We start from the raw sequence: 12,834 nt of genomic DNA, 5'->3' as shown, positions 1-12,834 counted from the left end.
AGCCTATTAACATTGGCTCTACCTGTTCCTGTAAATGTTTAACTTTTCCTTTTATGTCCCAATTACACAGAAGGGGAAAATAGAGCCGATTCTTCTAGGTTGTCATATATGACGAATGTATTATTCCACTAACTGAGAACTTCTCACATGGAATTCCCCCAAAGGGAGGGGGAAGGTAGGGCAATGGTGGGGGACAGTGGGGATGCAGGCTGTCCTTTTTCACGTGCAGTTTTATCCTCTAGTGTAAAAAACCTTCCTTATGTTGTCAAATAGAACACTTGCTGCTTTTCAGGTATATTTTTTGTATTATTAATTCTTTACCATAAATTCATTGGAATTAGTCTAGAAAGTACGGATTAAATTAGGTATCATTCCTATATTTAGAAAAAGTATCACAATTGTCTTACATAAGAAGTCTCAGGTTTTCAGGCTATGTATCCATACCAAAAAATTACAGCATTCTCATACAATTTACCCTAAAACTTTCCCAGTAAAGACAGTGCACTTAGTTAAAATGAAAGTTAACGTGTGCAACTAGGGCTCTTAACAGATTTAATTTAAAAAAGGAAGATTCAGCATAGTTACATCTTAGTTATCCACAGGGCAAAAGGCAATAAACTAGTAGCGACTTAGAAGACGTCAACACCATTGTTAACAAGCTTGATTTTTTTTTTTTTTTGGGATATAGAATCCAATCTTGTATGCAGTATTTAGGCTTTCTTGAGAAGACATATCTTTCTTCTCAAGCAGGCAAGAGCCATTTACAAAAATTGACTGCATTCTAGCCCATAAAGTAAGTCCCAGTAAAGAATCAGCTTCATACGTAGACCGCATTCTCTGATGACAATGTGATTCACTTAGAAGTCAATAACAGTTTAAAACATTTCTCTGTTTTTCAATTTAAAAGAAAGGAAGATTCTTTTACATACACACTGGGAAAACTGGAACACAAACAGTAAGTGACAGGAGGCTAATGAAGAGACCTTTGGGAAATCCGTGACATTGTCCCAGTTAATTTGCCTTACTATGTGGGGTGGGATGTGTGTGTTATACTGTTGCAGAAATCTGTCCTTTGCAAGTAATTGACCCTTCTTGCAGGCAGGGACATTTCTTTCCTTTTTTTTCTCAGTACTCAGAAATGTCTGGCAAAGAATAGTTGAATAAATAATAAATGGTTGCATGCTTTTATACCTAAATGCAGAGAATACTTAGGGCCATTTATTGGATACTTGATGGACCAGGCACTGTGATGAATGCTTTACATACCTTCTCCCCAGCAGTTTTCAAACAAGCCCCTGAGAGGACAGTATTCGCCCTATTACGGGTGAAGAAACTGAGGCTGGAAGGTTAAGTAACTTGCCTTAAGGGCACACCCCTTGGAAGTGGAAGAACTGAGATTTGAAACTAGACTTCTGTTGTTCCAAAATGCATACACACTGCAGGTGCTCTTAGCTCTGGCTTTGAATACAAATTCGTCCCTTTGCAAGTGGGAATGGCTTCAGCAGTCCTATTTTGCCTTTCAGGATACATACAGTTCTTAAATGTTCCTGATGTTTATTTTAAGCCTTTTTTGGCACTTGTTACTCTCTTTTTTTTTTTTTTTGCGGTACGCGGGCCTCTCACGGTTGTGGCCTCTCCTGTTGCGGAGCACAGGCTCCGGACGCGCAGCCTCAGCGGCTATGGCTCACGGGCCCAGCCGCTCCGCGGCATGTGGGATCTTCCCGGACTGGGGCACGAACCCGTGCCCCCTGCATCGGCAGTTGGACTCTCAACCACTGCGCCACCAGGGAAGCCCTACACTTGTTACTCTTTTGAACTGGTTCAGGACATTTCACTTTGCAGATTTTGGAAACTTACTTATAAGTAAGGGCTTGTGGGTGTAAAACATCATATATGTGCCATAGCCCCAAGATATGAATGTCTATTTTTACCACTGAGAAGCCTCTCTTGCATGTCGTCTTATGCCAGTCTGAGCAGGGCCTGGATCTTAATTTGTGGTCTCCCACTGTGGGTGCCCAGGCACTGCCCCACCCCTCAAAGTCATAGCCGTGACTGCTGTGCCTCTCTCTCTGCCAGGCCTCTCTCAAATGTCTTTTGTCTCTGAGGGCTGGGAGGAGCCTGGTCTGCTAGGGACTCTTACCGTCTACAGCTGTGTTTCTGTCTGGCTTTGACTTTATATTTCCAGGTTCTCTTGACACTTCGATATCCCAGGTGGTAAAGAATGAAGGGAAAGGAGCAAAGAGAAAAACCTCTGAAGAAGAGAAGAATGGCAGTGAAGAGCTTGTGGAAAAGAAAGTTTGTAAAGGTTTTCAGACAGTTTGAAAACAAATGTATTAGACTTCATATTGTAAAACAACCCAGAGCAAAAAACAAGCTCAGCTTTCCGACAATATTGGATTGGCCAAAAAGTTCGTTCGGTTTTAAGTAAAAATAAAAGACATTTTTCATTTTCACCAAGGAGTTCATTGAATAATGTATTCATTAACTGACTGACCTTTTTGGCCAACCCAATACTTCCTTTTAATGTCTGTGTTTAAGAAGTGGATAGGGTTTCTTATTTGCAAACGGATTTCCAAGTTTACTTTTGCTTCCTCTCTCTTTGCTCTCCATGTACATCTGTTACCTTTGGTCAGATAGGAAACCTGCATTTGTCATTCAAGGGTTAAAAACCACAGGTAGTTCTTACTTAGCCTTCGGCAGTGAGTGTTTAGCTTATTGGCCCCCCAGTTCCTTGTCCCCAGCCTGTTGGTTAGCACTTGGAATTCTGTGAATAGCTCAGTAGACAGGTCCCAAGAGACAGCCTGAGGCTGGAAAAAGCAATTGAAATTTGTAGTCAGCTTTGTAACATGTCACAGTGAGTGGGGAAGAAATGAAAAGTATCAGCTAAAGAGAAAAACTGGATTTTCACTTATTGCACTGGCCACTTTGTCTTGTGCCATAAGTGATCTCAAGGCAGAGGCTGTAGGCTGCAGTGCAGGTGTGAGAGGACCTGCTCCGCCTCTGCTGTGAAGACGTGCGCTCAGCTTGGCTTGTCACTGCCTTGAGCCTGGAGAGCACTGTGCCTGCCACCAGCCGCTCTTCAGAAAGCGCTCATTCTATCACTTCTATGGATCTAGGTGTCAGAAAAAGCTTAAACCAGCCATTAAAGAGAAATTTCTACGCCTCCAGTGAACTCCTTTTTCCTTTCCTTCCTCAATTAAAGTAAAAGCAGCTGATCTTATCATTTGTTCAAATTCTTCCAGCCTCAAGCATGGAAATATATATTTCCAGTGTCTCCAACAGGGTATTAGGGATAAACTCTACTTGCTTGCATTCCTCTAAACTAGAAATTTTTTTGTCCTTCTTAAATTACTGACAGACTAGATTTGCACAGAATTCCTTGCCCCAGTTCAAGTCCCACTTCTGTGGGATGACAGCACATTCCTTGCTCTGGTGCTTTGACTTAATGCCCTCGCAAGAGAAGCCATTCTGTACTAACTTGCTGTTGTCTGCTGTCTCCTTTCCACTGCTCAGCCTTGCAGAGACCGGCCCTGTCCAACAGTGGTCTGAATCTTGTAACAGACTTGCAGCCCGGGAGATGCCTTGAGGGGTATAGCTTATTTGTTTGCAGCGTTAGGGCATTGCTGAGTAGAACAGCCATAGTTCCCTCTCATTTGCTCTGGGACTAGGGCTTCTGGAGAGAAGGGCACAGTTTTGTATTGGCTTTTTGTTCTCTTTTTCTTAGGCTCTTCGGTGATCTTTGGTTTGAAAGGCTATGTAGCTGAGCGGAAGGGCGAGCGGGAGGAGATGCAGGACGCCCATGTCATCCTGAATGACATCACCGAGGAGTGTAGGCCCCCCTCCTCCCTCATGTGAGTGTCTGTGCTCTAGCAGCCTGATGGCATAAAAGTCTCTGTTCTGATGGGAACTTTGGGCTGTATCCAGTTTGTGTTTATTAGAAAGACATATTTCTTGAGCTGCTTGGTTCAACATCAGTAGTTCTCAGCTGGGGTTGGTTTTGCCCCCCAGGGACATTTTTGGTTGTCACAGTGGGGGATGTACTACTGGCATATGGTGAGTGGAGGCCAGGATGTTATCCTATAGTGCACGGGTTAGCCCTACAACAGTTGTCCTGCTGAACTTGAGAAACCCTGCTAATTGGGAAATGACTCTCCCTATTTTGGGTCTTGGGGTGTGTGCTTTCCACCAGTACCTGAAGAGGTTCTGACAGATAGTATTCTTATTCTTTGACCCAGGAGATAGAGGTAGAAGCTGCTAATTATAGAGGTGAATGGTGATCCGGGAGAGCTAGCGCAGATAGTGAGGGCCCAGAAAGAGAACAAAAACGCAGAAATGGCATCAAGAAGATTTCCTGCAGTTGTACAAACTAAAATGAAGGAAAAGGCATGGAGGAAAAGCCATTGCTCACCAAGAGCAGGAATATGCTTTGGAGTTGCTTTTGAACCCAGGAAAGGGGCTTCTGGAGAGCCCCACGGGGGTAGATATTTTCGGGATAGATTTAATTGAGGAACACTAAGCCATAACTAGCAATTACTACGCTGTAAGATTCTGAGTTATCAACCACATGAAATTTATTTTTTCATGGGTTGTGATGTCCCAAATTGAAAAGGAATTTCAAAAATGTTTGAAAAAAGAGCAGCTCTGCAGAATAAATGTCATTTCTCATAGGCATTTTTGTTCTATCCTTCTTGAAACAGTTTTTTAATGACATTTATTCTATTTATGTTTTTTGGCAAAACTTGAAAGGGGAATAGGAATAAGACTATAGTAAGATAGGCTTTAAGAATTCTATATTGGTCAGTTTGAGCAAGAATCCTGAAATTACCTATTCTGTCTCTCATAGATTTTTTTAAATAATTTTTTAATATCTTTATTGGAGTATAATTGCTTTACAATATTGTGTTAGTTTCTGCTATACAACAAAGTGAATCAGCTATAACTCTTACAGATATTTTTGACCGTCTTGGATCAGTAACTGTTTATCTGTGTGTTAGTGTTTGAAACTAAATCTGCTTTAAATAGAAGAAAGTTCTGAATTTTAGTTTAGTGAAAAATCAGGGTTAATAGATCTTGATTTTTAAAAACAAGTGTGAGTTTTTAATTCTTAATTTAAAAATGTCACGGAAGTTACTTAAATGTTTGTCTCAGGTAATGTTGATGTTCGCTGTCTAAGAGTTAACAGCTTTTATGGAGAGGAGTAGTCTTTGCTGTGAGACTCTCTCTGACTCTCAGTTCATTGTTCCAGTACCCGGGTTTCATATTTTGCTGTTTTCGATGGACATGGAGGAATTCGAGCCTCAAAATTTGCTGCACAGAATTTGCATCAGAACTTAATCAGGAAATTTCCTAAAGGTGAGACTGAGAGCTAAATCGGTTCATGTTCATCTTGGTGTTGGCTGTTTGTGCTGATCAGTGACATGTCACTGGCTTTAGCAGAGTCCTTGGTGACTCTAAAAGAGCAGGGATGGGCTTCCCTGGTGGCGCAGTGGTTGAGAGTCCTCCTGCCAATGCAGGGGACACAGGTTCATGCCCCGGTCCAGGAAGATCCCACATGCCGCGGAGCGGCTGGGCCCGTGAGCCATGGCCGCTGAGCCTGCTCGTCCGGAGCCTGTGCTCCGCAACGGGAGAGGCCACAACAGTAAGAGGCCCGCGTACCGCAAAAAATAAAAATAAAAAAAAATAAAAGAGCAGGGCTGAGAGGAGGTGGCTCTGAGGTGAGCAGGTGCAGTGGCCGTGCAGGTGTGCCTAGTATGGAACTTCTCGTGTCTCTGAGTGATTGGCCCCTCTCGTGGAATGTCTTTGGGTACAAGTGAGTGTCTTGCCTTTGTATTTGGGAGACTACTAAAACCAAATGCAGGTGGCACTTAGAGGTGAGGAAGTACAGGCTGTTCTTGGTCGTAATACAGAAACAAAATGACAGTGGCGGGAGGATAATCTTCCCTCCTTAAGAGTTTGTTTTCTTTTGTTCCTTCTGTAATAGGAGATGTAATCAGTGTAGAGAAAACCGTGAAAAGATGCCTCTTGGACACTTTCAAGCATACTGATGAAGAATTCCTGAAGCAAGCTTCAAGCCAGTAAGTGTAATAACCACATGAAGACACATGAGTGGAGCACGTGTGTTGTTTTCCTAAACACATTCCAGGCCTGCTAATGCAGTTTAATGCTAATGCTCACTGTCTGAAAAGTTCCTAACACCAAGTAATCTCTCACAACTTAACGAAATCTGGAACAGAAAAAAGCACATATCAAACCATCCATTTAAAAAGTATAAGACTCCCCATTCAACTCTGGAAATTAGCCTCAAAGTGCTAGCATGTTGGTGGTGACTGTATTTCTGATGTGTTTCCCCCCAGGAAGCCTGCCTGGAAAGATGGGTCCACTGCTACCTGTGTTCTGGCTGTAGACAACATTCTTTATATTGCCAACCTCGGAGATAGTCGGGTATGTGACTCTGGAGGCACCTGTTTAGATAACAGCATGTCACATGGGAGAAGAGCTGTAGAAGCACTTGCTGAATAAGATTACAGTGATGATGGCTGGGTTGGAATCTTCTATTGGGGTTGCTGCAGGGGGTTCTGCTGCAGGGTTTAAGTTCTGGGTCAGGGAACAGCAGCTAAGCTTGAAGCTGTTTGTTCTCTGAGAAGGCTTATACCCTGTCTGTCAGATACAGAGCTGTGAGTTGGAATTTAATTGGCCTGCAAGTACCTTAAATATTCATCTTCATTTTTCTGACCTCAGGCCATAATGAATGAATAACTCAAAAGCTGTAGCTAGAAAGTGCTAGATGATGTGACATATATCCGTTGAGCCCAGTACACCTGGCTGAGGGAGAAACCCGATGATTTCCCACTGGTGACATCCTGTGTCCCAGTCCCAGTTGTGGGGAATGACAGAGCTGGAGGGCAGTGCTCTGCAGGGTCTCTGCAGTCCCTCCCACTTCCCCTGCCAGGAGCGGATGTTCACCTCCATTGCCGTTTGCTTTTCAGCCATTCTCCATGCTTGTTCAGCAGTCACTGGACAAAGTGACCTTCCCACTCTTACTAGCACCTTCAGACGTGGAAATAGCTGCTCCCACCCCTGTTGCTTTTAGGGTGATCTATAAATATGGAGCGCTAGGAGCTGTAGCATCACAGATGACAGCCCTGCCCTAGTGGAGTTCATGTTCTGGTCATGTTTTAGTGGGTCGGGCTAGTGGACTGTCTCTTGTACATAGGTGTTTAGATCAAAGGACTTAAAAAAACAACATGAGTAAAATTGGACAAAAAAGAGAGACTTTGGAGTCAGGCCCAAGTTTGAGTCCTGGCCTTGCTCTCTGACTCTAGGCACGATGCTTATCCCCTGGGCCTCAGGCTTCCTCCTCTGTAGAATAAGAGGTTTGTCCGGAAGTTACCACACAGTAAACATGGTGGCGGGAACCCACGGAGAGGTACTTGGTCAGCCCACCAAACTGCCCTCGTCTTTGCCATTGTAAACTCTTGGAATGGTAACGCCTAAAGGGGCCTTGGTACCTGTTAGGTCCTCCCTTTCACGTCACAGATGAGAAGATGTTGGCCTAGTGAGGGTGAGCAGTGAGCTGTGGTCATCCAGCAGAGTTTGCACCAGAGTTTGAGACCCAAGCCCGGGGCTTCTCTCCCTGAATTTTTTTTGTGACACCACTTTGCTGCTTGTACTTTTGATGCTGGATCCACTGACCTCAAGTTTGTCAGCAGGAGGCTGAATCTGAAACTCCATTGTTAGCCTTTCTCTTCAGCTGTCAACTTTAGGTGCTGGGCTCAATAAATTTCACAGCCAGTGTACTCTCCATCTTCCCAGGCAATCCTGTGTCGTTACAATGAGGAGAGTCAAAAACATGCAGCCTTAAGCCTCAGCAAGGAGCATAATCCAACCCAGTATGAAGAACGAATGAGAATACAGAAGGCTGGAGGGAATGTCAGGTAACTGGGAGTGACGGGAACTCGGGAAGGAGGGTTCACTTATGTAAAAGCAGCCTTGAGACCTCTGAGGGTGGAACGTTCTGTGTCATGCAGTCTTCAGCGTAGTGAGACTCTGTATGAGGTCTAACCTGGTGAAGTCGAAGTAGGTGAACGAGTGTTGTAGGATTTCACCTGTGTCCAAGTGGGAGCAAAAAATGTATGCAAGAAACATGCTTCCCTACGTTTGCAAAAGGAGACCTGTCTCAAATTCAAGTTCACCGTTTGCAGCATTGTCTCTGGTCCTGGTAACTCTCATAAAAGCTGTCATTTGTCACAACCCGGTAAGCTACAGTTTTCGGCAAATTCTCCAGAGAGAAAATCTAAAGTGGTTAAGACAGTAAATGTAAGACAGTAGTGTGTGCTGATCACCTCTGGTCTTCCTGGAGAACAACTTATCTAGCCCAGAGGGCCGCTCTTACCTGGCTGCGTCCATGGCAATTCCAGTTCATCTCTCTTTACACCTTTGAAGAGTGTGTGCCGGCTCTAGTTTATCATCTGCCATCTCTCAGGTAGTTAAAGGAGGGCTTAGGTCTTTTCTGCACTTTAGGAGAATTATACTTTAAGGACATTGCACTATGAATTTGATCAGAGGTGTTTTCTGGTTCATCTTACAGTTTGACCCCATGAGGATTTTGTCTCCTGTTGGAGATAAGGGAGAAGTAATATATCAGTGTAAGAGTGCAGTTATTTGTCCTTGGATGTGTAGTTTCTCTTGTTGTTTATTTGGGGCAGTTTTTATTATTGCTTCAGGCTGTTTCTAGCCAGGGGTGCAGGGAGGTCTCTGGAGAGCAGTTAGAATTCTTAGGGTTGGTTAAAAAAACTCCTGGGTTAGTCAAAGGTGATTTGGGTCTTGGTTGTGGCTGTCTACATGAGCGCCGACGGAACTGCAGGCTGGGTTCAGACCTTGGCCAGTGCTCTGTGCCTGACTTCTCCCCCATGACTGCTGTGGAAGTTAATGCCCGAGAATGCGACCCCAGTGTTAGTGTCAGCATCACCTTTTCTGCCCTTTATTATAACTTTAAAATGCTGCTTTTGCCTGAACTCCTTGAAAAGATTTTGACATTGGCAGTCCTATGGCTGAAAGTAAGATTAGCTGCATTGCATTTACTTCCTGTTTCCCAATCCCTACTTGCTAAGAACAGTGTGGGCTTAGGGTGAGCCCCTCAATTTAGAGAAACGGGGTGGGAGGCTCAGAGACAGCAGGGGCTTTCTGTTCCTGAGCAGCAGGGCCAGGCTGTGGCCCATCTCCTGCCTGAGGCCAGGGGTGGCATGCTTTTTCTTTTCCACCACCCCCTCCTCCTTTTATTATTAAAATTTTCAGACATGCAGAAAACATTTTAAAAGAGTAAACATTTCAATATCTACCACCTAGATTCAGTAGTTAACATTTTGCCATTTTGCTTTGTCTGTTTATGTGTGTGTTTGGCTGAACTATTTAAAAGTTAGTTGCAGACATAACACCTAAGAAAATAATAATTCCTTAGGTTGTGTTAGGTTATCTAATATCCCGTCTGTACTCGTATTTCCCCAGTTGTCCCCACAGTGTCTGTTTGAAACCAGGGTCTGGTCAGTGTTCGCATCTACCTTGGACTCACATCTTTCCATGTAGAATCATCTTCACTTGCACTAGGCTTGGATCATCACTAGTCAGCACTTGTATAGGGTCACCAGTGCTGTTTTTTCATAGTATTGTTTAGTTGCTTGTGTGTATTTTTTGTAAACTAGAAGTTAGGTCTAAAGGCTTCTTTAAATTCAGATAAGACATTTTCAGCAAAAATATTTGATGGGGGATGCTATGTACTTTTGATAGTCCCTCACTTCAGTAGCCATGTAAGGTCACTGGTGTGATACTGATTCCATGCTGGCTACCATGGCTACCATGTGGTGACAACAGATGGCTCCAGAGTGAAAGGACGTGTTTCCGTGTTATCAGCCCATGATCCGGGGAGATACACTTGAGCACCTTGTGAACATTGTGGCCCACCAGCCTTTCAGCTGACGGTTTTATCATCCCTTAGTGATCCTTGCATGAATCATTTATTCCACAGGGATGGCAAAGATGATCATCTACTTCTGTGCTTCCTTCTACGTGTATTGACAGGCATCCTATAAAGAAAGGCTTTCCTTCATCAATAGGGGGTGAACCATAGTTTCTCCCTGAAAGCAGGGTAAATGTTGAATTCTTTAATCACCATTTGCAGAGTGAGAGCCACCCACAGTTGTGGAAACTAGTGTTTTCTTTCCCTTCTCTGCTTCTCTCCATCCCCTTTTCCTTGCTCCATGAGTCACTGCAGGTGGCTTTATGTATGGAGGCGCTGATTCTAGCTGTAGAGGCAGGGTGCTCTTGCTGCTCACATGACCTCATCTGTGGCCAGTGGGCGGGAGCTTCGGCTTGCTTCAGACACTTCTGCCTTTGTCTTAAAGCTGAGCTCCATATGCTGGGGATGCTTGTTTCAACTGCAGCGTCATCAATTCTGCGTCTGTTCTAGGACAGAGCCAGGAAACACACACTCTCTCTCTCTCTCTCTCTCTCTCTCTCTCTCTCTCTCTCTCTCTCTCTTTTTAAGCTGTGAGCTTAGATTGCTATTTCTCATTCATATTGGACACTTATAGGGCTTTCTCTTAAATTCTTTGATTCAGTACTTGTAGTGTCTTCTTTTATGCTGAAAATCTTGGTTCCTAACAACATTAGTATATTTATTTGCCAAAATAGCTTGGAAATCATAGTATCAACAGTATCACTATTAATGAATTTGAGTTCCTGTGGTTCTCTTATCCTTAGTCCGTGCTTCACTGAGGGTATACGGAGTACTGTGTGTAAACATGGAATAACTATTTTCACTGCGGTTTTGTTACACTCTGGTTATTATGATCATTAGTTTCATTTTGCTTTCAACTTCAGGGCTTTTCCTGCTGGTGGGAATGTAAAATGGTGCATCTGCTGTGGAAAATAGTTTGGCAGTTCCTCACAAATTAAAAATAGATCTATCACACAACATTGTAAATCAAGTGTACTTCAATAAAAAATAAATTTAAAAATAAAAAATAAATAGATCCACCATATGATCTAGCAATTCCACTCCTGGGTATATACCCCCCAAAATTCAGAGCAGTGGATTAGAAGAGATAGGCGTGCACCCATGTTCACAGCAGCATTTTTCACAAGAACCAAAAGGTGGAAGCAACCCAAGTGTCCATCCATAGATGAAGTCGTGAACAAAATACGGTTTCTCCATACAATGGAAATACTATTCAGCCTTAACAAGGAGGGAAATCCTGTCGCATGGATGAACCTTGAGGACATTTTGCTAAGTGTTAGAATAAGCTACTCACAGAAGAGTGACTGCTGTATGGTTTCACTTATATGAGGTCCCTGAGTGGTCAGAATCATCACCGGGGCAGAAAGTAGGGTGGGAGTTGTCGGGGGAGGGGGAGGGGGAGTTGGTGTTTAATGGCCGCAGAGTTCAGTTTGGGAAGCTGGGAAGGTTTTTGGAGATGGATTGTGGTGATGGTTGCACAACAACGTGAATGTACTTAATGCCACTCAACTGTACGTTTAAAAGTAGTTAAGGGCTTCCCTGGTGGCGCAGTGGTTGAGAGTCTGCCTACCAATGTAGGGGACACGGGTTCGTGCCCCGGTCCGGGGAGATCCCACATGCCGCGGAGCAGCTGGGCCCGTGAGCCATGGCCGCTGAGCCTGCGTGTCCAGAGCCTGTGTTCCGCAATGGGAGAGGCCACAGCAGTGAGAGGTCCGCGTACCGCCAAAAAAAAAAAAAAAAAAAGGTCTTAAGGGACTTCCCTGGTGGCGCAGTGGTTGAGAATCTGCCTGCCAAAGCAGGGGACACAGGTTCGAGACCTGGTCTGGGAAGATCCCACATGCCACGGAGCAACTCGGCCCGTGAGCCATAACTACTGAGCCTGTGCGTCTGGAGCCTGTGCTCCACAACAAGAGAGGCTGCAATAGTGAGAGGCCCGCGCACTGCAATGAAGAGTGGCCCCCGCTCGCCGCAACTAGAGAAAGCCCTCGCACAGAAACGAAGACCCAACACAGCCAAAAATAAATAAATTTATTTTTTAAAAAAAAGTAGTTAAGATGGTAAATTTTGTTACATGTATTTTTACCACAATTTTAAAAATGAAAAACCCCCCACATTTACGTGGTTAATTATCTAAGTTAAATAAAAGGCGCAGTTAGACATGCTTTCGTCTCTGTTCCCTTCACCCTTATTTCCTGATTCTTTCCAGTGTTTCTTTTTACAAAAATAAGCAAATCCACGTATGTATTTTTATTTTCCTACTTGCTTACACTGAAGGTAGTATACTGTATGCAGCAGTGCGTTACACTCCTTCAGGTGACTTCCTCGGAGAAGGTGAAAACAGTTTTGTGTTTATTTTACAAGGAAGGCAACTGAACAGCTGAAGGGAAGCTTGCACATGTAGCATTTAGTGTCAGATTTGCAGTACTTGTGCTGGTACAGGTCTCTGATGGCAAAAAGAAACACTTCTGGAATCATACCTGCAGTCTTCTCTGTAGCACGCATCGTATTAATACACTGGATCTTGGCATCTGCAATCCTGGGATGGTCAGAAGAGGATAGAGCGTCCACCTCCCAGCCTCAGCTTTCCGAGCCTGGCAAGACCACCGAGTCCCTGCATTCGCTCACCTGCCAGAGTTGCTGAAGTCCGAGCAGGGTCTGGCTTGTCCTCACAGCCAGATTGGCTGTCCCAGTGCCTCCCTCTCCGATTGTGAAGGGAGAACCGGAACAGAAAATGGCAGCATAAAGAGCTACGATCAGGGGACTCTGTTGAACGACTTTCCCACCAATAGAACAGCAGTTCTCTGACGGCTGGGCAGATGGGA

At 44.2% G+C, this 12,834-nt stretch overlaps 1 protein-coding gene across 3 annotated transcripts in view; it reads left to right on the top strand.

Moving 5' to 3' along the window:
* The window catches only part of ILKAP (ILK associated serine/threonine phosphatase), a 29,455-nt gene that overhangs the window by 10,502 nt on the left and 6,119 nt on the right, over positions 1-12,834 (top strand). For 2 of the 3 annotated variants that reach the window (XM_082840886.1, XM_082840885.1), the window contains 6 exons: positions 2,186-2,305; positions 3,725-3,851; positions 5,246-5,352; positions 5,981-6,074; positions 6,354-6,441; positions 7,813-7,934. In XM_082840886.1, the coding sequence (XP_082697012.1) occupies positions 2,186-2,305; positions 3,725-3,851; positions 5,246-5,352; positions 5,981-6,074; positions 6,354-6,441; positions 7,813-7,934 (658 nt within the window). Of the gene's footprint in view, positions 1-1,583; positions 2,306-3,724; positions 3,852-5,245; positions 5,353-5,980; positions 6,075-6,353; positions 6,442-7,812; positions 7,935-12,834 lie in introns of those variants that run through there. The other variant, XM_082840887.1, reaches the window with a different exon arrangement.

Source organism: Leucopleurus acutus (genome assembly GCF_964270905.1).
Source record: "Leucopleurus acutus genome assembly, chromosome: 6".
Taxonomy (NCBI): Eukaryota; Metazoa; Chordata; class Mammalia; order Artiodactyla; family Delphinidae; genus Leucopleurus; species Leucopleurus acutus.
This window is presented reverse-complemented; position numbering and strand designations above follow the sequence as displayed.